Source organism: Crotalus tigris, unplaced genomic scaffold (assembly GCF_016545835.1).
Source record: "Crotalus tigris isolate CLP2741 ecotype Arizona unplaced genomic scaffold, ASM1654583v1 scf7180000017666.379230911805:20528666, whole genome shotgun sequence".
Taxonomy (NCBI): Eukaryota; Metazoa; Chordata; class Lepidosauria; order Squamata; family Viperidae; genus Crotalus; species Crotalus tigris.
The window spans coordinates 2886551-2912542 of NW_024096552.1; the positions used below are offsets into that span (position 1 = coordinate 2886551).

Sequence of the window (25992 nt, forward strand, 5' to 3'; positions counted from 1 at the left end):
CACTTTGCAATGCCTTGGTAAGGCCATACTTGGAATACTGCATCTAGTTTTGGTTACCACGATGTAAAAAAGATGTTGAGACTCTAGAAAGAGTGCAGAGAAGGGCAACAAAGATGATTAGGAGACTGGAGGCTAAAACATATAAGGAAAGGCTGCTGGAATTGGGTATGTCTAGTTTAATGAAAAGAAGGACTAGGGATAACATGGTAGCAGTATTCCAATATCTCAGGGTTGCCACAAAGAAGAGGAAGTCAAGCTATTCTCCAAGGCTCCTGAGGGCAGGACAAGAAGCAACGGATGGAAACTAGTCAAGGAGAGAAGCAACCTGGAACTGAGGAGAAACTTCCTGACAGTTAGAACAATTAACCAGTGGAACAACCTGCCTCCAGAAGCAGTGAATGCTCCAACACTGTAAGTTTTTAAGAAGAGACTGGACAGCCATTTGTCTGAAATGGTGTAGGGTTTCCTGCCTGAGCAGGGGGTTGGATTTGATGACCTCCAAGGTCCCTTCCAACTTTATTATTATTATTATCATTGTTGTTGTTGTTGTTAATAATAATAATAATATTACTACTACTAACTGTACCCAGCCACGCGTTCCTGTGGCTCATTCTGGTTAAATGGAAAAGAAAGAAAAGAGAAAGCGCACGTTTGTAATATGTTTAATTTCACAATGCTTGTGGGTATACAATATTTTTTGTTCCATTGTCTGTGCAGATATAGAGATTGTCTGAAATTGTAGCGTGTGTTGCTTTTACATCCAACAGATGGCACTGTTTTTCACAAAAAGCATGTTTTTACCTGTCACAGGTGTGACATCTATATAATAATAGGTATATAAAAACACGTGAGTATTCGAATGCAACATTGTGTCAAAATTTCAAAGCAATCGATGAAGAACTTTTGGAGATTTAAGATTTTGAACAAACAAACATTTACATTTTTATTTATATATAATTGATATAGATTATTATTATTATATAATGCCAACCCTCAGATGACTATCTGGCATGCCACTGCAAACTTGTTAGTCTATCTTTCACTTTAACTCAAAGAAATAGTAGTGCTGAAACTGTCAGGGCCCACTTCAATACCTCATCCCAAGAAAGTAGAACACGTGGAAGCGATTTCTTCCAAAAGGAGCTTTTATTAGGAGAAGCTGATAGTAGGCATAATAGACAGGATCTGTGGGTTTCCCGCCAGATCAATAGGTAAAAAGTATCCCCAAGCATAGTCCCATTCCATAGTTCATCCGGTCAGTTCAAACAGGCCAATCTCAAGGTGTTAAGTTCGTTGTGGGGAAAAGGAGATAACATCAGGCCGACTCCGGACTGCAGCGATGTTTAGGCAGCTCTTCGCACCTTCCCTTGTGAACTCGGAGATAACATAGTTGCCAGAGGTACATTCCATTCTCCTCCCCCCTTTCTAGGTGACAATTAATTCACAGAAGACCAGGAACAGCAGAGTGTTACATTGTAGCGATAGAGGAAGCAAGGCAATAAACCCCAAGCGCTTCCCCCTCCCTTCCAGGAGTATGGCAGAACCCAGGGAGAGAAGAGAATGCAACATGGGTAGAGAAAGGAAAAAGGAAAAGCCTTTTAACATATGAGTTCTGACAGAAACATATTCCCAAGAGAATAAGGGATACTAGAAGACAATATCATTTCTTGACTACAAAGCTGATTGCAAAAGTAGTAAATTTTAGATGGCTGATGTCAGAAGGGATTCTAATCAATTGAAATAATACAAGATATTGATTGGATTCAGTGTGGAAGGCACAGGATCTTGATGAAAGATATAGAGCATTTCTGGGAGAAAAAACACAATATCAACAAGAGGATGAAAAAAGCTAGAAACATACAGAACAAACAACAGAGGAAACATCTACACAGGTGGAAGAAGAAAAAGAGAAGATGAACCAAGAGGGTGAGGGAACAGTAAAAGAGCAGAGGATTACGAGATCAACAAGACCTAAATATAAGTAAATCAAAATGGAGAAGGAAAATGGAGTTTTTTCAGTGAATATATGAATCCCCCATCAAAAAGAAAAAGAATTTTCAAACAACTACAGAAATTAAACATTGATATAATTTGTTTGCAAGAGACACACATAAAACAAATGTCATAAATTTTTTGAAAATCCAAAACTTGGAAAATTTTATTACACATCAGCTCAACAACAAAAAAAAGAGGAGTAGCTATATATGTTAAAGAGACAATAGATTCCAAAATTATTTATACAGATGAAGAAGGAAGAATACTAATGGTAGAAATATTTTTAAATCAAAAACAGATACTTTTGATAGCAATATATACACCAAATAACAAACAAGAAGAATTTTATCAAAACCTTTACAGAAAAGTAGTAGAAATGGAATATCAAAATATATGTTTAATTGGGGATTTCAATGCAATAGTAGACGGGACATTAGATTATAAAAGCAGTAAATCAGGGAAACAAGGAAGAAAAAGATTACCCAAGACTTTTTTTTAACATGATAGAGGAAATTGGTGTACAAGATATTTGGAGAGAAACGAACCCAGGAAAATCACAATATACATTTTATTCTAATAGTCATAAATCTTGGTCTAGAATTGATATGACTTGGATGATGCCTGAATTAAAGGTTAACATGCAGGAAATTGAAATAGAATTAGGTACTTGGGCAGATCATAATTCTTTAAAAATGGTGTGGAACAGGGACTATTTTTGAGGTGTAGCAATAACATACATGGCGGAAAATAATAAAGAAAAGAGACAACAATGTCAGTTGTTAAGAGAAGAATTTAAAAAAATTAGAACTTGAACTACAAACAAACCCACAAAAGAAAATATTGAAAAGACAAATGGAAATAATAAAATATAATTTAATAAAATTAAATTTAATAGAATCAGAAAAATTGGCACAGCAAATTAAAAGGGCAAAGCAAAACCTTTTTGAAAATGCAAATAAACCAGGAGGATGCATGCACATTTTAAGTAAATACCATTGTATGTGTGGAAAAGTCTCTTTTTTCATTTATGATTTAATTTTTACTTGCATCTAGACTGTTCTGTTTTAATCTCTGTATGCATCAATAAAGTGCAAGAAGGAACAGAAAATCTGAGAAAATATAATTAATTATATATGTGCAGCAATCTGAAGAATCAGCTGAATAAGAGAACACAATAATAGAGTTAGAAGGGACCTTGAAAGTCATCTCTAGTCCAACCCCCAGCATGAGCAGGAGATCCATTTCAGACAAATGGCTGTTCAGTCTCTTCTTGAAGGCCTCCAGTGATGGATCACCCACAACTTCTGAAGGCAAGCCATTCCACTGGTTGATTATTCTCATCATTAGGAAATTTCTCCTTAGTTCTAGGTTGCTTCTCTCCCTGATTATTTCCATTCATTGGTTCTTGTCCTGCCTTCTGATGCTTTGAAAAATAGTTTGCCTCCCTCATCTTTGTGGCAGTCCCTCAAATATTGGAACGCTGCTATCATGTCTCCCCTAGTCTTTTTCACTAGAATATGCCTACCCAATTCCTGCAACAATTCTTCCTATGTTTTAGCCTCCAGCCCCCTAATCATCCTTGTTATCTTCTCTGTACTCTTTCCAGAATATCAACATCTTTTTTATATTCTGGTGACTAAAACTAGATGCAGTATTCAAAGTATGGCTGCAATAAGGCTTTATAAAGCGGTAGTATTACTTCATCTAATCTCAATTCTATCTCTCTATTCTCTGGAAAAACCTTGGAAAATAGCTTGTTTAGTTTTTAAGACATTGGGTATAATGAATTGGATAATATAAATCTCCAAATGTATATATCTTAATTGTAGTGTGTTATTTCTCATAATGCTTTAGTATCAAAGCTCCCATAGGTACTGAATTTATGTCTTAGCATCTTTCAGATAGTAAATATTTTTCTGGTTGCTTCCCTGTCTTTTGGCAACTGTAAACCCCATGCATCTTCCTGTTCTAGCTGAAATGCTGTGGATTCAACAACTATGCAGATTTCAACAGTTCCTACTTCTATCAAGCTCATGAGAAATATCCTTCTCTTTGCTGCCTATCCAGCAAAGAATGCCAGCAATTTGAAATAGACCATAATAAGCAGGTAACCTTGTTTCCTAAAGATCACAAAAGGCTGGTTGCTTTTCAAGTTTGTGGCAAGGATTACTTTTAAGAAGACCAAAAATGGCCCATCTAACTTTTGTTAGAGGAAATGCTTTCCAGTCAACGTTCAGCTGTTGGCCTATTGTTGAGTGCATTGCTCTCTTTTCTTTAAAGAAATAAAAATTTACTGCAGTCCCCTTCAAAATACATAAGTGGTATGCTAGGATCATTCCATTTGGGCCCCATAAGTCATTCAAACCATAATACTACCATGGCAAGGAAATATTTGGGTGGATTGACAAATTGGGGCTCTTCTCCACCAGAAAAGCAAGCTGTTTGAACTGTGGCATTTGCTGCCTCATTAAAGTTATTCCTGAATTACAGGAAACATATGAACCAAGAATTGCCTTCATAAACCATCATTTAATCAGTGGGAGGGAGTTATTGTAGTCCCTATTGCATCTGCATCTCTGCTTAGAAGTCCTTAAATAACAAATGAAAATAGTGTTTTCCTTGGTCAATGCATGAGGACTGAAATAATATATTAATAGTTAAAAGCAACATTTGAATCAGAAAGCAACATGATTCTGTATAAAAACTGGCATCACATGTGTGTTACAATTGGTGGGAGTAGATGCAAAATATTTCAGAACAGAATGGTCAAGATTCACCCTGGTATCAACCCCACAGCCTGCTTTCTTTGCAGACATGCATTTCAGAAGTTTATATGATTTAATATTGGCCTCCCAGAATCAGTTGCAAGTGGACAGTCTCATAAAATGAATGATGTATTTGTAGTAAAATTTGGGGGAGGGAAGTATGTATTACATGTATAATTCTTTTTTCTAGCAAACAAGGAAGGAAAAGAGGCAAAGAATTTTACTAATCTGTTTGCTGTTTGGCAAGGTTAGAATATATCAAAAATTTAAAAAATATATCAAAAATTTAAAAAATATATCAAATATCTATATCTATATCTATAGATATAGGTCTTTGGTTATTCGGGTTTTCTCCCGTGTAAAATTGGAAGTGTCTTGGCGACGTTTCGACGAAGTCCCATTCGTCATCTTCAGGCTGGTGTTTTCAGCTTCGTCCTTCGAGGAGCAATGTGTGGTCTTAGCTGTTTCTTCCTTTTAACTGCCAGTGGGGGTATGAACTGATTGGGTGGGAGCTTGGCTGTGTTCTGATTGGGTGGAGGTGTGTTCTGATTGATTAGGGGCTTGGCTGTGCTCTGATTGGTTGGAGGGTTGGCTGTGCTCTGATTGGCTGGAGGGTTGGCTGTGCTCTGATTGGCTGGGGGAGTGTTCTGTTTGGGTGGGGGCTTTGTTGTGCTCAGGTTAGTCTGAGTTGCAGGAAGATTTAAGATGGTGGGCTGCCTTGCTATTTTTTGGCTTCACATTCGTGGTTGTGCCTCATCTTCATGGTGGGTGTCAGTTTGCTTCATGTATGGTTTGGAGGGGTTTAAAGTGGCTAATGATGCAGCTGTGGTCCGGCTTCTGGTTTGTGGTCGTGCCTCATCATCGGTGTGGCTTTGGGTTTGCTTTTTGCGTGGATGTGTGGTGGTGACATCCTGTGTGTTTTTTGTGAGTGTGGGTCTGGTGTCATTTTTTGTGTTAGGGAGTCGTTTGTCAATAAGGGCGGGTTTCGGCTTCCGGTGGCGCTGCGTTGCTGATGGCGGCTACTTTGTAGCCGTCCGTCTGAGACAGCGTTAAAACCGCCGAGGACAGCAGACATCAGCTGTTCCGCGGTTTGAAACTTCTTTCCTGGGCAAAAGGAAAGAGGTGAGGTTTTTTTACCCTGAATAGTGGTAGAGCCTCTGAAACCCTAAAGTGTTTTTTGGGGGGCAAAGGGTGAGCTCCCACGGAGTTCAGGGCATCTCCACTTCTCAGACGCCTTTCTCCCTTGTTGTTCTTGGGACAAAGCAAGACGCCGCTCCCACATCCGCAATTAAAGAAAATTGGTGAGGTGATTTAGAAGCGGACAGAGCTGATCAGTGGATTGTATTTTTATGTTTTACTTGGACTTTAACTCTAAAGAATTATATATATTTTTTTCTATAGTGAGGGAAAGTAAAATGGCGATGAGAGGTTTTTTCCTTTTTTTTAAGCGCACGGAAGGAAAGTGAAAGGAATTTTTTTGTACTTTATTATTTTTTTATTCCCTTTTTTATAATAGTTTCAGAACTTTTTTTTGGACTTTGGGTGTTTGTAAGAGGAGGAATATTTCTTCTTCTTACAGACAGAAAAGGGGTTTTTTTGTTTCCTTTTTGGTCTTTTGGATTTTCTTTTTAAGAAGGAGGAAAAATTTTTAAAATGGCTTCTAAGCGTCAAGCGACCTCTGCTGTGCCTAAAGTGGCTTCTTCTCTGGTAATATTACCAGTGCAACAACCTAAGTCCAGATCACCACCACCCTCTCCGCCTGTACCACCACTTACGGTAAAAGACCTTCAAGATGTTATGGGAAACGTTGTATGTCAAATTAGAGGAGAAATGAAGGAGCTTTTAGTAGAGAGAAATAACATCTTGAGGGAGGATATAGTTTTGGCTTTAAAAGGACTTGCCTCTGTTGTTGAAAAGCTGGACTCTCGTATTGAGGATATTGTAGACAAAGTGGATTTATTGGAGGATAGGGTTGAAAGTGTGGAAAAAACGGTGGAAACTTTACAGGATGAAATTGTTATGTCTCAGTACAGAGAGATGGAGTTCGCTTTAAGAATCAGGGGTTTGAGGGAAAATATGCAAGAAAATCTGAGAGAGGTGGTGGCAAATGACATTGCTGTGATTTTGGAGAGGGATCCAGAGGAGATACTTAGAGAAATTGAAAAAATATTCAGAGTCAATTCCTGGATTGCAAAGCAGAGAAATTTGCCAAGAGATGTGGTGATTTATTTTGGGAAAAGATCTTTACGCAATGAAATTATATAAGCATTTTATAATAAGAGATTCCAGATTGCTGCTCAGGATGTTATAATTTTAAAGGAGATTCCATCAAAAATTTTAAGAAGAAGAAAGGATTTTGCTTTTTTATCAGATGAACTTAAAAAGCGACAGATGCCATTCAGATGGGATATTCCATTTGGAATTGTGGTGAGTCACGCAGGGACACGTTATAGACTTAATACTGTTTCTAAGGCAAGAGAGTTTTATACTTCGGTCCTGGGAGCGCGCTCATCACTATAATGTTTAAAGCTTTGGAAGTGAAGGAGGGAGAGCAGCTGGCTGAAGATGCTGTATCAATGAAAGTTGGAAAATTACAGGCTGAGTTACAGCAGTCTGAGATGAAAGAACAGAGAATGACTCGAGCAGCGCATAGACGAAAAGAAAAGGAGCAACAGAAGAAGGAAATTAAAGAAGTTACACAAGAATTTGCTTCTGAGCCTGTGGGAGGAGCAAGACCTAAGAGATCTTTGTTGGTTCAATCTTCAATGGCAGATCTTCAAGCAGTCTTCTCTAGGCTAATGGATGGAGGAGATGGCAAAGCTCCTGACCTGGAATGTTAATGGCCTTAATTCTCCACAGAAAAGGAAGAAAATATTTCATTATTTGAAGCAATTTAATAATGACATCGTCTGTTTGCAGGAAACCCATATTATTTCAAAGGATCAAAAATATTTGATTAATGCTCGATTGGATTCTCATTTTGTATCATCTGCTCTTGGGAAAAAAGGGGGTGTTGTTATTTATGTTAAGAAAAATTTACCAGCTGTATTAATAGATTCTGATCCTCAAGGGAGATATGTTATGATTGAAGTGGGAATGTATGGTAAGAAATTGCTCATAGTGGGTTTGTATGCTCCTAATCAACAACAAGAACAGTTGTATAGGTTTTTACATCAAAAATTGATTTCATTGGATTATAGATCTGTTATTCTGATGGGGGATTGGAATGGAGTTTTGGATACACATAGAGATAAGAAAGGACTGTCTATTTCTTTTAAGCAAGCCATACTACCTAAGGCTTTTTTTGATTTGAAAGAGGATTGGAACTGAGAGATTTTTGGCGGGAATGCAATATGGAAGAGAGAGACTTCACTTTTTTTTCTGACAGACATCAATCGTTTTCAAGAATTGACTTTTTTTTTTTATTACAACGGATTTATATTTTAGGGTAAAAAATGTAAAGATTTTTCCAAGGGACTTCCGGTGGATTTTGCGCGCGCGATGGCGGCTACTTTGTAGCCGTCCTCCTGGGTAAGTGTAAGAACTGCTATGAACAGCAGACATCAGCTGTTCAGCGGTTCAAAATCCCCCTCCCGGGCAAAGGGGGGGGCAGAGAGTGTCTGAATAGTGGTAGAGCCTCTTTTGCACCCCCCAAGTCCTTTTTTTGGGGGGTGAAAGGAGTGCTCCCACGGAGTTCAGACTTGTCTCCGCTTCCCAGCTGTTTTTGTCCTCAGGGACAAAACGAGCCGCTGCAAACACCTCCGTGCTTAAAGAGAACTGGTGAGTTTTTTTTTTAAACGGACAGAGCTGAGTAGAGGATTTAGTTTTTGCTTTCTTTGACTTATTTGGATTTTAAGTTTTTAAGACTTGTTTCTATTTTTACTCTCTCTTTTTATTTCTCCTTCTTTGCTGAAAGGGGAAGTAAAATGGCGATCGGCAAATCTCTCGGTGTTTTTTTTTTTTTTTTTGGAAGTTAGAATGCTGACCGGCAGGCTTTTTGGTGCTTTTTTTTTTTTTTTTTTTTTCCTTTCCCTTTTCCTTTTTTATTTTTTTATGATTGGAATGGACTGTTAGAATTATTATTTTTGTTTAATCTTTGTGTTTGTTTTTGGTATCTCTAAGTATTTTTTTTTTAAAAAAAAATGGAACGGACCTTTTCTATTTAATTATTTTTTTCTTCTCCCCCTTTTTTTTTCTTTCTCTCTTTTCTTTTTTTCTGAACTCCTTTCCTTTTATTGCAATGACCCCTTTTTGAAGGATTTCCCCCCCTCTTTCTTTTTGAATTTATGGAGTTAACTCCTTTTTTTTGCTTAATTTTTGCAATTTTTAAGGAGGAGTAAAGCTTTTTTAATTCCTTTTCTCTTCTTTTTTTCCCCCCTTTTTTCTTTTTATTATAATGACCTTCTTTGGAGGGAGTTATGATTTTTGAAGGAATTTTTATAATTTTTTAAGAAGGACTAAAGGGTTTTTTTTTTAAGATGGCTCCAAAGCGTCCAGGGATTTCTACAGCTTCTAAATTAACAGTCTCACCCTCTTCTGGGGGTCAGCTAACAACTATGAAGGATTTGCAAGACATGATGGGAGATGTCATAATTCAAATTAGGGCAGAAATGAAAAAGATTTTAGAGGAAAACAATAAGATCTTGAGACAAGACTTTGTTTTGGCTTTAAAAGGAGTTGCTTCTGTTCTTGAAAAGATGAACTCCCATGTGGAAGAGGTAGATGAAAAAGTGGAGATAATGGAGGGGAAAATTGAAAGTATGGAAAAAGAGATGGAAAATGAAATTCTTATGCTTCAATATGGACAAATGGAATATGCCTTAAGAATCAGGGGCCTGGAAGAGTCTTTGCAAGGAAATTTGAAAGAGATGGTTGCAAAGGACTTTGCATTGATTTTGAATAAAGAAAAAGAGGGAATACTTAGTGAAATTGAAAAATTATTCAGGGTTAATTCTGTGGTGGCAGCACAGAAGAATCTGCCAAGAGATGTGGTAATTTACTTTGGTAAAAAATCTCTACGCAATGAAATTGTGCAAGCCTATTATAAGAAGAGATTTCAAATTGCTTCACAAGATGTTATAATTTTTAAGGAGATCCCATCTAAAATTTTAAGAAGAAGAAAGGAGTTTGCTTTTCTAGCAAATGAACTTAAAAAGAGAAAAATACTATTCAGATGGGATGTCCCGACTGGAATGGTGGTGAACCACCTGGGGACATGTTATAGACTTAATACTGTTTCTCAAGCAAAAGATTTTTATACCTCGGTCCTGGGGGTATGTGTATCGCCATCTATTAAGTTTAAAGCTTTGGAAGAAAAGAATGTAGAATTACAGCTTGAAGAGCCTATATTTATGAAAATTGGGGAACCCTTGTTTGAGAGGCCCCAACAAGTCCAGGTTGAGGAACAGAAGACAACTTGTGCAGCATACAATTGCAAAGAAAAGCAGCAACAGAAGAAGGTCTCTGAATCTCTGGGAGAAGTTAGACCTACAAAGTCTCTGGAGCAATCTTCAAGGGTGGAATTGCTGCCTGAAATGGAAATTGGGAAATTTCAGCTTGAGGGGCACCAACAAGAGAGGAACGGGCAGAGGATAACTTGTACAACTTATAATTGTGAAGATCAACACAAGGAGGAATTCACTGAGGAAGTTTTACAGGTATCGGTCCCTGAGACTTGTCCAACATATAAATGTAAAGAAAAAGTAACATATAAATGTAAAGAGAAAGACCAACAGAAGAAGGAGGTTGAGGAAGTTTCACAGGTACTGATTCCTGAGCTTGTGGGTCAACCAGGACTTACAAACTCTTTGGAGCGATCTTCAAGGGCAGAATTCCACGCATTTTTTTCGATGCTTGCGGGCAAGAGAAACCGATATGGATTGTGCTTATAGTAGATGTAACTGGCTATTAGACAGAAGATTATGGATATTGAATGAAAATTTTAGATAAGAAGTTTGTGTTTATAGTGGGTGCAACTGGTTATCGGACAGAAAATTATGGACATTGAATGAGAACTTTAGACAAGAAGTTTACTATTGAGATTGTGGGAGAAGTAAAACTTACATCGTTTTTGGAAAATGTCTTATGTAATGTCTAAATATGTGTTTTGGGATAATAATATATTTCAGCTTTAAGTTTTAAACCTTTAATGATAATATTGTTTAAACCTGTGTTTTGAAGGGATTATAATTTGTTTATTTCAGTGAGGGGATTCTAATAAATTTGTGTTTTGAAGGGAGTATAATTTGTTTAAGTTCCAAGTAAAGCTTAAATTTGGTTTTTAAATATTATTATTAATATTTCTAAGAGAAAATAATTTGTTTAATTAAATGTCTAGATTTGTTTAGGAAAGAAAGTAATGCTTAAATCTGTGTTTTTGGAGGAAGTTTATATAGAATGATGATTGTATTTAGATTTGTTTAGGATTCAAAAGTGTTTCAAGTTTTTAAATATTATTAATATCTTTAAGAGAAAATAATTTGTTTAACTAAATGTGTCTAGATTTGTTTAGGATTTTTAAGTTTTTTTTTGGATAGGTGAGAAGATTATGAAGATTGAAGGAAATATGTATTTACTTTAAGTTTTCTAAGAGTATTTAGTTTTGATGGTATAACAAAGGTTTATATATTTATTTTTTTGTATTAGGATAAAGAAAGAGGGAGAAATTAGATTTTACATTATAGGTATAGATATTCAAAGAAAGTAATGTTTAAATTTGCGTTTTTGGAGGGAGTTTATATAGAATGATGATTGTATTTAAATTTGTTTAGGTTTTAAAAGTGTTTTAAGTTTTTTTCTCAATTAAGCCTGTACTCAGCTCTGGGAAGTCCAGGGGAGGGTTTGGGAGGTTGGGTAGGAGGGGGGTGAGGTAGGGTTGGGGGGGGTATGGGAAGGGGATTTGTTTTTGTAAAATTTAAAAATTTTCAATAAAAAAAAAAAAAAAAAAGATTTTTCCAAGGACATTGACAGATCATAGCCCTGTATGGATGGAATTGGTTGCTGAGAAAGAAGAGAGAAGATCTTGGAGGTTGAATGAAAATTTATTTAGATAAGAGGCGAATGTTCAGAAACTTAAACAGTATTTAAAGGATTTTATTTTAAATATGTGTAAGGGAACCTCAATGGCAATGGTTTGGGATGCTAGTAAGGCTTATATGCATGGGGTTCTGATTCAAATGAATAAAGCTTATAGGCAAAAACAGATGCAAAAGCGCAAGGAATTGGAAGATGAGATTAAAATAAAAGAAAAAGCATTAATTTTTGAATTTTGAATGGATTTCTTTTTATTTAATTCCTTTTCCTTCCTTTTTTTCTCCCTTTTTTTTATTATAATGATCTCCCTTTGAAGGATTTATTGATTTTTTTTCTGGAGTTAATCTTTCTTTTTCTTTTGTTTAATTTTTGTGGCCCCAAAGTGTTTAGTATTTTTTTTGTTATAATGACCTCCTTTTGAAGGATTTTTTGAAATTTTTTTTTGGATTTAATCTCTCTTTTTCTTTTGTTTAATTTTTGTAATTCTCAAGAAGGAGTAAAGATTTTTTTTTTAAGATGGCTCCAAAGTGTCCAGGGATTCCTACAGCTCCTAAATCAATAGCCTCACCTTCTTCTTTGGCTCAGCCAATAATGGTGAAGGATCTGCAAGATATGATGGGAAATGTTATATCTCAAATTAGGGCAGAAATGAAAGAGATTTTAGAGGAAAATAATAAGATTTTGAGGCAAGATATAGTTTTGGCTTTAAAAGGAGTTGCCTCTGTTTTTGAAAAGCTGAATTCCCGTGTGGAAGAGGTAGCAGAAAAAGTGGAATTGATGGAGGAAAAATTTGAAAGTATGGAAAAAGAAATGGAAAATGAGATTCTTATGCTTCAATATGGACAAATGGAATATGCCTTAAGAATCAGAGGCTTGAGAGAGTCTTTGCAAGGAGATCTGAAAGAGATGGTTGCAAAGGACTTTGCTGTGATTTTGAATAAAGAAAAAGAGGAAATACTTAGTGAAATTGAAAAATTATTTAGAGTTAATTCTGTGGTGGCAGTGCAAAAGAATTTGCTAAGAGATGTGGTAATTTACTTTGGGAAAAGATCCCTGCGCAATGAAATTATACAAGCTTTTTATAAAAAGAGATTTCAAATTGCCTTACGTTATAATTTTAAAGGAGATCCCATCTAAAATTTTAAGAAGAAGAAAGGAGTTTGCTTTTTTAGCAGATGAACTTAAAAAGAGACGAATCTCGTTCAGATGGGATGTTCCGATTGGAATGGTGGTGAATTACCTGGGGATATGTTATAGACTTAATACTGTTTTTCAAGCAAAAGATTTTTATACTTCGGTTCTGGGGGTATGTTCATCGCCATCTACTAAGTTTAAAGCCTTGGAAGAAAAGAATGTAGAATTATACCCTGAAGAGCCTATACTTATGAAAATTGGGGAACCTCAGCTTGAGGGGCCTCAACAAGTTCAGATAGAGGAGCAGAAGATAACTTGTGCAACATATAACTGTAAAGAGAAGCAGCAACAGAAGAAGGTTAAGGAAGCCTCACATCTATTGGTTTCTAAACCTGCGGGAGAAGCAAGACTTATAAAGTTTCAGGAGCAACCCTCAAGGGTAAAATTGCTGTCTGAAGAAATGGAAAATGGGAAATCTCAGTCTGAGGGGCTTCAACAAGCTGAGAGGAAGGGGCGGAGGACAACTTGTGCAACATATAATAGTAAAGAAAAAGACCAACAGAAGAAGGAGTTTAAGGAATCTTCACATGTATTGGCTTCTGAGCCGGCGGGAGAGTCAGGATTTATAATTTCGGAGCAACCTTTAAGGGCAGATCTCAAAGCATTTCTTTCGAGCCTTATGGATAAGAGAGACTGATAAGGATGGAGATCAAATGAAAATTTTACATGGACAATCGAGACTGATAAGGACTGTGTTTTTTGTGGATGGAACTTAACTATTGGTAAAGATTTAAATGTTTAATGTGTCTATTGTGGATGGAATTTATTATCGGTAAAGATTTAAATGTGTATAAGGGAATTTTAATGTTTTAAGTTTTAAGTAATGTTTAAAATTGTGTTTTGGAGGGAGTTTATAAAGAATGATGGATAATAATATAAGTATGATATGAAAAGGTTTGGAGTATATTATAATGTGTTCAATGTTTGGGTTTTTTTTAATTATTATTATTTTTAAGATGGAATTTGTTATGGGATTTTAATGCGTATAAGGGGATTCTAATGTTTTAAGTTTTAAGTAATGTTTAAATTTGTGCTTTGGAGGGAGTATAATTTGTTTAATTAAATGTATTCAGATTTGCCTATGATTTATATTAGATTTTATATTGTAGGTATAGAAACAAAGTAATGTTTAAATTTGTGTTTTGGAGGGAGTTTATATAGAATGATGGATAACATTATAAGCATATTAGAAAATGTTTAGAGTATATTATAATGTGTTTAATGATTGTAATTATTATTTTTTAGAGAAGATAATCTATTTAATTTAAGGTATCTAGATTTGTTTAGGATTTATATGTGTTTCAAGTTTTTCTTTTTTTTTCTGGAAAATTTTAATTAAGCCTGTACTCAACTCTGGGAAGGTTGGGGGAGGGTTTGGGAGGTTTGGGGAGGTGGGGGAGGGTAAGGGAGGGTGGGGGGTCTGGGGAGGGATTTGTTTTGTAAAATTTAAAAAAATTTTCAATAAAAAAAAAGAGATGAGATTAATGGATTTATTACTTCACAGGAAATTATTATGGCAATTAAACAATTAAAAGCTGGTAAAGCACCTGGTACTGATGGGTTGACATCAATCTATTATAAGATTTTAAGTGATGAGATGATAGAGCCCTTAAAGGAACTTTTTAATAATATATTATTGGGTTTAGAGACTCCCCCGTCTTGGGGAAGGGCTTTTATATCTTTGATTCCAAAAGAGGATCAAGATCTTACTTTACCAAAAAATTATAGACCTATATCTCTTTTGAATGTAGATTATAAGATTTTCTCAAAAATTTTAGCTAATAGATTTATGATTGTATTGAATCAAGTGATACATACTGATCAAACAGGTTTTATAACTGGGAGATATATGAGGAATAATGTTCGACAAATTATTAATTTAATAGAATATTTGGATAAAAATAATCAGATTTCTGCAGGATTGATTTTCTTAGATGCTGAGAAAGCCTTTGATCAGTTAAATTGGCAATTTATGTTAAGGTTGGTTGAAGAGATGAATTTTGGAGATAAAATTTTGCAAGCTCTTCGAGGTATTTACCAAAGACAATAGGCACAACTTATAATTAATGGAGGTTTATCTGAGGTTTTTCAAATTGAAAAGGGTACAAGACAGGGTTGTCCACTGTCTCCTTTGTTGTTTGTTTTAACATTGGAAATTTTGTTGATTAAAATTCGTGAATCATCTAAAATAAAGGGAATAATGATTGATAAGAATGATTATAAATTAAGAGCTTTTGCAGATGATTTGGTTGTTACTTTGTCTCAACCAACTTATTCTGTATTGGAGTTGATACAGCTGATAAATCAATTTGGACATGTTTCTGGTTTTAAAGTCAATAATAATAAAACTAAAATATTACTTAAAAATATGACTAATTTGGATAAGGAGACGTTGGTTAAATTGACGGGCTTTGAAGTTGTAAAAAAGGTCAAATATCTGGGGGTTTATATAACTGCTTCTAATGTAAAATTGTATAAAAATAATTATGAAATGTTATGGTCTAAAATACAGAAGGACTTGAATGATTGGAAAAAATTGCAACTATCTTTGTTAGGGAGAATTGCTGCAGTTAAAATGGATGTTCTGCCAAAGTTTCTTTTTTTGTTTCAAATGATACCTATTCCTAAGAAAGAGGCAAATTTAGAAGAATGGCAGAAGGGTATCAACAAATTCATTTGGGCGGGGAAAAAACCAAGAGTAAAGCTCAAAATTATACAAGATGTTCGAGAGAGAGCTGGACTCAAGGTGCCGAATTTGAAATTGTATTATGATGCGGTGGTTTTAACATTGATTAGTGATTGGATTAATTTAACAAATTTAAATATACCGTATTTTCCGGCGTATAAGACAACTTTCTAGGCCACAAAAACCTTCTTAAAAGTTGGGGGTCGTCTTATACGCCGAGTCGTCTTATACGCCGGAAAATACGGGTATTCTATTTTATTCCTTTACACATGTGGTTTGGTATATTACTCATCAAGTTTTCTCTCCCCCCCCCACTCAAAAAGAGTCCTTGATTGGTAGCGTGGCAGTGGGAAGAGCAATTAAACTCTAAGCTGTTTGCTTCAGCAATCCGTCCCCGCGGCTCACCTCTAGCAGGCGTGTGGTTTGCAGCTGCTTTTTGCTAACTTGAAGTCACAGGCTGGTAAATGCCTGCGGGTCTCAATCTGTCTCCTCGCTGCTTCGCACTTTCCGAGCTGGAGATCAGGGTGGGAGGGAAGGATTGGAGGGAGGAGGGAAAGGAGGCGCGCGCGTGTGTGTGTGTGTGTGTGTGTGTGCGCGTGCGCACTTCTCCTCGCTGCTTTCTGAGCTGGGAAAGATTGAAGGGAGAGGGAGGAGGGAAAGGAGGCGTGTGTGTGTGTGTGTGTGTGCGCGCGCGCTTCTCCTCGCTGCTTTCTGAGCTGGGAAAGATTGGAGGGAGAGGGAAGAGGGAAAGGAGGCCACGCGCACGCACACACACGCTTTGCATTTTCCGAGCTGGAAATCAGGGTGGGAAGGAAGGATTGGAGAGAGAAAGGAGGCGTGCGTGCGTGCTTACTGGAAATCAATAGCCATTTTTACAGTACTGCACAAAAATTACTTTTTCCTTATCTCACTCCTTAATTTTCATTAATGTGCCATGAATAGCCAATGCAGATATGCATGCTTCAGCAGGTGAATCATTTTGTACAGAAATCAGCAAGGTTTAAATAAGTTAAAAATTACAACAAGCAACTACTGAAATATCTGTCAGCGCGTCCTCTTCGGTGCCCAGAAAAGAGCCGACAAACAGGAACAAATGACAAGCGAATGGCCTTTAATCCATACAGCAACAAAGTTAGCACTGGGAGTGAGTTGCTCCCAGTGCTTTACATAGGCTCCCGCTTGCTGTTCCCACCCCCCCGCCCGGCAAACCAGCATCCGGCCTGTGGTGAATAAAAGCAATTAGCGGAGGCGTCACCCCCCCCCGCTCCGCTTGACGTGCCATTCTCTCCATGGCGTTCCAGGAAACAGAGTAAGGCAAGTTCCTCTTTCCATTGCTGTCTCTCATTGTGCTCCCTGTCCCTAAGTGTCTCTGGCAGTCTGGTTGCTTGGACTGGCAAGGCGCTAGTCCGTAGGCTGACCCTGCTGTGAACCCAGTAGCCCGAGAAACCAAAGGCATCAGTCACGATAGCCAGCCAGCAGCCTGCAAAGTCCCCCCGGCGCCTGTAAGTGCATCACAGCCAACCTCCGGCATCCGTTGGCCACGTGTCTTTCTGGCTTGCGCCTACCAGCTGGGAGAAGGTTTGATGGGACAGGCCCCTGCCAGTATGTGTCGACCCCACGGGGTATCAGGAGCCGGTCAGCCGGGTGGCAGCTGGGCGACGGGTCCAGTTTGCCGAGTGGCAGCTGGGCGGCGGCAATACCACAGCCGGCCTCGCGTCTGCCCGTACAGGTTAGCCCCGCGGGGCTCGACAATATCATTAAACTATGCCTAGCTGCTTTCTGCTGAAAGTGGATAGTGTTATATATACTCAATGTTTTTACAAGCTACATATCTAAAGGCATACAGACACATTTAAAAATACTCCTAGAGAAGTCTATTGAAGGATAATCAAAATTATTGCATTCTTGTCCAAGGATCAGAATAAAGTGATACAACTAAAAATATTTTTGGCAGCTAAGGAACTTTCCCTTTTATATGGATATAACTATGAAGTAAAAAAGAGATATTGGTCTAGTTTTGGAGAAAAATCATACTTAAAATGTCAAATTTCAGGCAATATTACACAATAAAATAATACATCATATCTGAAGTTCTAACTTGGTTGGCCTAATTTAATAGCAGATTGAAGAAAAAGCATTTTCCAGGGCATTCATAAACAATATCTGTTCTAAGTCTGTCAACATCCTACAACAGTGATGGCGAACCATTCAGAGACCGAGTGCCCAAACTGCAACCCACTTATTTATTACCGGGTGCCAGGTGGGCATGGCCCACTGGATGGGCATGGCTGTGGTGGTCATGGCAGATTGGGTGGTCATGATCACCAAGGTGGGTGTGATCACCTCAATGTTGCTCATGGGGAGGGATGCAGAAACAGTAATCAAGTCTTTCAAGAAGTGTGGCATATCAAATTCATTAGATGGTATGGAGGATGACTACTTGTGGCAAAATGAAGAGGAAGCTGAAGCTGAGACCACACCATCTGATACGGAATTCGATCCATATGATGACTGCCTTACAAATGTACCACAAGATGTCATTGATATTTTTATGATATCAGATGATGAACAGGATGATTTTGAAGGCTTTTAAAGGGAAACTGTCACGCAAGCAAAACCTGTTATGATGGGCGTTGCTGACTCGCCAGGGACTTGCCCGGCACTTGCTCTTTCTATTGTTTTTTTATCTTCCTCCTATCATCATCAGTTCAGTTTGGTTGACAGCTTAGAAAACAAACAGCATGGCAGCTCCCATGGGTTTATTGTCTTATCCTTCCTTTCAGCTTTAGAGTGAATTAGGAAAAGTTTAATCCACTTGCACTGTTTTATGTTTATATGTTTGATGACAGCCTTATGTTTATAAATGACAGTTTTTCTGCTAAGTACCTGCATGTCATAAGCATTTGAATTAAAATTACCATATTGAAATCAAATCTGATGTTTTTAAATTTTTATTTGGTGTGCGTTGGAAGAGGGGTAGTCTTATACGTTGAGTATAGCCCAAACTCTATATTTTAACTGGAAAAGTTGGGGGTCGTCTTATACGCCCAGTCGTCTTATACGCCGGAAAATACGGTACTTTTTTGGGAGGGATGGGACTTATTATATGGATGGCATGTATATTTAATTTATAATAAAAAGGTGGATAGGGTTTTTAAGTCCCATATCCTGAGAATTTCTTTATTGCGAGTTTGGAAGAAATATTATAGATCAGATTCTAGAATACCGTTGTGGGGAATTCCAGGGCGTGCAATAGAAGGGATAAGGAAAGGAGTGAAAATGGAGAGTATTTCTTATAAACAATTGCTTAATTGGGACGGGAATAATTGGCAATTAAAATCTATGGATGAATTAGCGCAAGAAAATATTAATTATTCTTGGTTTCAGTATAGGCAATTATTAGAAAGGTGGAGAATAGATCAAAAAGTGGGTTTTATTAGGGAGGATGTGAATTTGATGAAACAAATTAAAGATCAAAGTCGAACTCATATAAAAAGAGTTTATAGTGTTTTAGTGGAATTGGATTCAGAAACAGAATTAGTTAAAGATTGTATGGTTAAATGGGCTCAAAATTTTGATGAGCTGATTTTATTAGATACATGGGAGATAATTTGGGTGAGGAATGTTAAATTTACTCAGGCTCAAAATTTACGAGAAAATTTTTATAAAATGTTTTATAGGTGGCACCTTGATCCACAAAAGATGTCTCGTATGTATTCAAATGTGCAGCCTAAATGTTGGAGATGTGGTTGTTTGGATGCAACCTATTATCATATTTGGTGGTCATGTAGAAATATAAAAGCTTTCTGGATTAAGATTTGGTGGAACATTCAGAAGATTTTTAATAGAAGGATAAAATTTACACCACAATTGTTTTTGTTAGGCATTATTGTTGATTGTGATGCTAAAGAAATTATTCTAATGTTGAATTTAATTACAGCGGCAAGGTTGCTGATTGGGCAATATTGGAAGAAGGACTCTTTGCCTACTTTAGAAGAATGATTTCTTAAAGTTTCTTATTTATCTGAAATGGCAAAAATTTCAGCTTATTTGAAAGATCAGTCACAAGAGAAATATATTTTGGTGTGGAAAAGATGGGTGAATTTTATACAGAATAAATTTGAGATTAGAAAATATTATTTAGCTTTTGAATAATTTATGTTTAAGGGTAAAGGTTAGAATCTTTGCTTTTATGTATTGGAGTTAAAGTATTTAAATTTTGTTTTTTGGATGTATGTATAATTGTTTGATGTTCATCTAAGTTGTATGTTTTTTGTTGTTTTTAACACTGTATTCAGCTCTGGGAAGCAGGGGGGTGGGGGGGCAGGAGGGGGGGAGTATTTTATTGTAAAATTTTAAAAACTTTCAATAATAATAAAAAAAAGGACGGGTTTCCAAATGGCTGGTAGGCGGGAAAATCTGGCCACATGGGAAAGAAAAACTGGACAACTTCCTCACACACCTCAACAGCCTACACCCCAAAATACAGTTCACCATGGAAACAGAAGCTAATAACCAACTTCCCTTCCTAGATGTCTTAGTCTACAAGAAATCCAATGGCTCCCTAGGACACACCATCTACCAGAAGAAAACACACACAAACCGCTATCTGCACGCTCTCTCACACCACCACCCAACACAGATCAACTCCGTAGCCAAGACACTCATCTCCAGGACAAAATGCTTAGCTGACGAACAACACCTAAAAACCGAACTACACACTCTCACCAATGTACTAGCATCCAATGGATTCCAAAGAAATAAGATTAAAAACCTAATCCAAAAAGAAACCCCCACTAAAATCCAAGACAGAGAACAAGAAAATGGCAAAGCCCTCCTCCCATACATAAAAGGCACCACAGACAGAATCAGCAAGATCCTCCATAAACACAACATCAAAACGGCATTCTGCACAAACAGAAAAATATCCACCATCCTAAGAAACCCCAAAGATAAAATTGAATTAGAAAATCAAGGAGTATATGAAATCCCATGCACTGCTTGTCCCAACACATACATCAGACAAACCAACAGAAGAATAAGTGCATGCACTGAAAAACATAAGAACTCAGTCAAAAAAGAGGAACCAACATCTTTCCTGGTCCAACACCTTAAAGCCACAAGACATGAAATTGACTTTAAAAATACCAGAACTATCACCCAAACTGAACATTTTAATAACAGAATAATCAGAGAAGCCATCGAGATAGAAAAACGCCCACACAGCATGAACAAACGAGATGATAACTCCCACCTACCAGCCATTTGGAAACCCGTCCTTATTGACAAACGACTCCCTAACACAAAAAATGACACCAGACCCACACTCACAAAAACCACACAGGATGTCACCACCACACATCCACGCAAAAAGCAAACCCAAAGCCACACCGATGATGAGGCACAACCACAAACCAGAAGCCAGACCACAGCTCCATCATTAGCCACTTTAAACCCCTCCAATCTATACATGAAGCAAACTGACACCCACCATGAAGATGAGGCACAACCACGAACGCGAAGCCAAAAAATAGCAATGCAGCTCACCATTTTAAATCCTCCTGCAACTCAGACTAACCTGAGCACAACAAAGCCCCCACCCAAACAGAACACTCCCCCAGCCAATCAGAGCACAGCCAACCCCCCAGCCAATCAGAGCACAGCCAAGCCCCTAACCAATCAGAACACACCTCCACCCAATCGGAACACAGCCAAGCTCCCACCCAATCAGTTCATACCCCCACTGGCAGTTAAAAGGAAGAAACAGCTAAGACCACACATTGCTGCTCAAAGCACGAAGCTGAAAACACCAGCCTGAAGATGACGAATGGGACTTCGTCGAAACGTCGCCAAGACACTTCCAATTTTATGTGGGAGAAAACCCGAACAACCAAAGACCTACATACAAATACCCGCGAAAACCTCAGAAAACATATATATATATATATATATATATATATATATATATATATATATATATATATATATATATATATAATATATCAAATATATCAAAAATTTAAAAAATGCAGAAACTTTCTAAAATCAAGTAGGCCTTTTTATATTCATTGTCTCCAAGCTTGATGCCTAATGACAAGAAGTAAAAATATTTTTATAGAATGATGCTAATACATATATGCTTTTAAAATAAAGGTGTCTGAATTTTTCCACTATGCACCCTACTTTATTAGAGTCCCAAGGAATTCAATATATTGGCAAAATGATCCAGAACTCTTGTGCTGGTACTGATATCAAGAGATTTTGGTAGCATAGAAAAGTGATAACAAATTCTCTCCACTACATCATATTTCTTTGTCTTTCAGGGCTGCTTGTTTGAATTTGAAATGTTTCTGAACCACAATGGGAAGATTGTCGGAGGAGTGGCTCTAGCAGTTGGAATGGTTGAGGTAGGCCTATATAGACCCATTCTCCTGATCTTAAGATTCATGACATTATTTACATAGACCCAAGAATTTGCTTTCCAAAAGTAATTTTGATTAAATTTATTGCAAAATCCCAGACAGCATGGATAATGTATGTCCACTGTTTTATTTGGTAGAGACTTTAGAAAAACTGTATCATTCATCTGATTACTTTCTTTGATCAGGTCTAGTTTGCCTAGATGCTGTCACGCTATACTGTCATAGAAATACTGCATTTTTTCCTCCAAAATGTTATAATCCTTCTAAAATCTAGAAAAAATAATTGAATAGGTTCTGTAGGCTTTGAGGAGATTTTAAGTCCATTTTATGTCATAGGCTGTATCAGATTAGTAAAGCAACATGCAATTTGTTTATGTCAGTCTCATTTCACTTTCTCTTTTCTTTTCTAGCTGGCTGCTATGGTGGTCTCCTTGATCCTCTATTTTCATGTTGGTACAAAGGTCTGAAGCAAAATACCATCTACTGGTCAGATCAAACACCAGCTATGTCAGTCTCTGTGCCTGCAGTGAAGAGACAGGACAATTGTCCTCTTTCACACATGGAAAAAAAGCAGTATCTTTCAGTGGCTCTGGTTACAACATCTGGAACCTTTTTTATAATGATTAATGATTAATTAATTAATTAATCATTAATTTCCCTTACTATTATAAAAATCATTACATAGTCTGACATGCCAAGAAAATAAATAGGCTTCATCTACTACTATTCTATATGATGGGAAGTCCAGAAAACTTTTAGAAGGCACATTTACTTTGAAAAACAGAACATTAAATATGTTTGATTATTATTTGTAAGGAAATATGCATAGGCTTAGCAGATCTGATGAGAGTGCACACAGGGAAACAGTACCATTCCCAAAGCAGATCAAAAACACAACTGTATAAAGTAACTGTAATCCCCTCTTTGGAAATTTTGAATGAGGACCAGGAAAAATTGGGTCCCAGAAGTGACACAGTTAATAGCTTAGTGGTATCATAGTGTTTCATGACAAAGCATGAGTTGCTTTAGTGCTGGCCTCATGGAATGGTTTGAAAATATGAGATAGCAAATGTAGGATAGGTAAATTTGGTGATGCAGGTATTGTGTCATTAATAATAATCTAGCTCTCAGCACTTTTTATTATAATTAACTACTTCTGTCATAATTATTTCTCCAATGTTGATGCAAGCTTTTACTAACCCAATGATTCTTTATTCTGAAAGACAAAATAACTGTAATTTTAAGTTAATGAAACATGTGCAATACTGTATATATGTCACTAGGTGATAAACCTTTGAGAACTATTTTGATTTCATTACGTAGCTAAGATTTCACAGTTTGATTTAAGTAACAAAAATATTAGTTAACACTATTAGATGAATTAATGGACAATTTTAATTACTGAAACCATGAGCTAGGAGGTTTATTTTTTATTTTTTGATATGGCATGATAGAGAATGAAAAAAGGAAGATGAACTTTCCTTATTATTATGGTTTGTTGCAAATCCCCCAAATATTTAGACTGGATTTGACATTTTTATCCATCTATCAAGTCTTTCCCAAGGACCTGGAATAGGCTGATATTGTTATTTGATGATGTTAAAGGTATTGTCACAGGGTGTAAGTTGTTCTCTGTAAAACTGCCTTTTGCAATTCATTATTATTATTATTTATTAGATTTAATGTAGCTACCCACTCCAATAGGCTCTGGGCAACTTATAGAATATAATTTATAATTATAAAACCAAACAAACCCAGCAGCCACTCCTTTACTTTCAGCCACATACAAGGTGAATGGTTTAGTGACATCAGGAATGCCAAGGGCTGAAGCTTTGACTAAAGCAGTCTTAATGTTATCAAATGCCACCTAACAATCCTTGGTCCATTCAAAGGGTTCTTTATCTGAGCCTGTAGTGGCCTGATATAAGGGCTTAGCCATTAAAGCAAAATTTGGAATCCAAATATGACAGAAACCTGCCATTCTCAAGAAACCCCTAAGCTGAGGCTTAGTACCAGGTGGCTTAAGGAGGCACACAGCCTGGATCCTCTCCAGGGATAATTTTCTAGTCCCTTTTGACAGAATATAACCTAAATACCGAACCTCCTGTTTAACAAGCTGGGCTTTAGTACAGGAAACTTTATAGCCCCAGTAACAAAGGGAATTTAACAAAGAATCTGAATTCAAAAGACAATCGCCCTCAGTGGGGGCAGTTACCAGTAAGTCATCGACATATTGTAATACCACAGCATAATGTTCTCCACAGGTCGCCATGTGGCTAAATCAGTGGCCAGGAGAGTACCAAAAGTAGTAGGGCTATTTTTAAATCCTTGAGGTAAAACAGTCCAGCAAAGTTGCCTATGTTGCCACTGAAAAACAAATAGGGGCTGGCTAACAAGAGACAAAGGGACACAAAAGAAAACATCTTTTAGATCAATAACAGTGTACCAAATAAGCTGTGGACCCAGTTGAGAAATCAGTGTATAGGGGTCAGGCACCATTTGATGCAATGTCACAGTGATCTGATTAATTGCTCTTAAGTCCTGGCAGAAACGAATAGAGGCATCTGGCTTTTTAACAGGCTGAACTGGTGTATTATAAGGACTAACAGTTTCCTGAGAAGCCCATAAGCAAGGAAATTAGTAATGAAGGGCTCTAACCCTTGTAAAGCATCCAAGCTAATTGGATATTGACAAATGGAGACTGGCATCAGGGTGCAAGGCTACTTCCACCGGAACTGCGTTAATAGCCTGGCCAGGGACCCCCGAATACCATACATTAGAGTTAACAAAGCAATCTAACAAACGAGGACACTCATGTGTGTACTCAGATGAGAAAAGTTGAAGGGTCATGACATGCTAGGCTTGTTCAGGGGGAACTGATAATTCAACCTGGTCCCCTTTGAAAGAGTTGCCTGTAACTTAACAAGCAAATCACACCCTAAAAGGGGCATAGGGCAATCTGGAAGGTAAAGAAATTGATGAGTAAGGCGAGTATCACCTAAAGAACATTCTAAAGGGTCAAGTATTGCTGCTGACATAGATTGGCTACTGGCCCCATAAACCTGGAATGTTTGTGAGGAAGAATTTCCAAGAGGCTTCTTTAATACTGAACATGATGCTCCTGTATCAATCAAAAAAGGTATTGTTTTCCCTCCAACTTTAAACTTTACTAGGGGTGCAGAAATTTGAAAAGGCAGGGAGACAAAGCCCCCCCCCCAGCCCCTGACCCCCCTAGTATTTAAAGCATGGTTGTAGAATAACACACATTATAGGATGGCTGGAAAGGGAACGTTAAGGACATTCCCTGCTCCAGTGGCCAAATTTCTTACGTATATGACACTGATCCTGTCTTAGGGCAAAAGACTGCATTGGACTTATTAGTGTCCCCCTTCCAATAGCTACCTGTGAGGGGGTAAATCCCCTTATAAGGTGGCAGAGCAGAAGATAAAACAGGAAAAGGTGGTGCTGAAGGAAGTTGCCACAACCCATAGTCTTTAAGTATCTGCTTATTCCTTTGTAAAGTCCAAAAAAGTGCATAATAAGCTTGTTGGTCATGATCCATGCCTCTTTGAGCATAATCTCCCACAGTTCCCCCCTCCTTTGGGCCATACAGTAGGCATATACTGATGCCAGAGGGTATTGTACTTAGTTAGAGTTTCAATTTTCATATCCCAATGGGTTTTAAGCTTATCAAAGTTCCTGATAACACACTCAAGGGGGCTGAGGGCACAGTCCTTCTTTTTATTCATTCTAACAGGGCTTCCTTGGGCTGAGCCCATGTGTCTAAATCTCTCACACCACTTGCACAACCTGTTGGGCCACAGGAGATCCACTGATCCTCCTTGCAATGTAGATACCCCTGGTTAATGGCACAACAGCCTCGCAGGGGGCTACAGGC

At 37.3% G+C, this 25992-nt stretch overlaps 1 protein-coding gene across 1 annotated transcript in view; it reads left to right on the forward strand.

Annotated features, from left to right (window-relative positions):
- Positions 1 to 23631, forward strand: part of TSPAN16 (tetraspanin 16) — a 47841-nt gene extending 24210 nt beyond the window's left edge. The window contains exons 6-8 of the mRNA XM_039336470.1: positions 3968 to 4102; positions 21996 to 22079; positions 22505 to 23631. Coding sequence (XP_039192404.1) covers positions 3968 to 4102; positions 21996 to 22079; positions 22505 to 22561 — 276 coding nt within the window. The 3' untranslated portion in view covers positions 22562 to 23631. The remainder of the gene's footprint in view (positions 1 to 3967; positions 4103 to 21995; positions 22080 to 22504) is intronic.
- The last annotated feature ends 2361 nt before the right edge of the window (positions 23632 to 25992 follow it).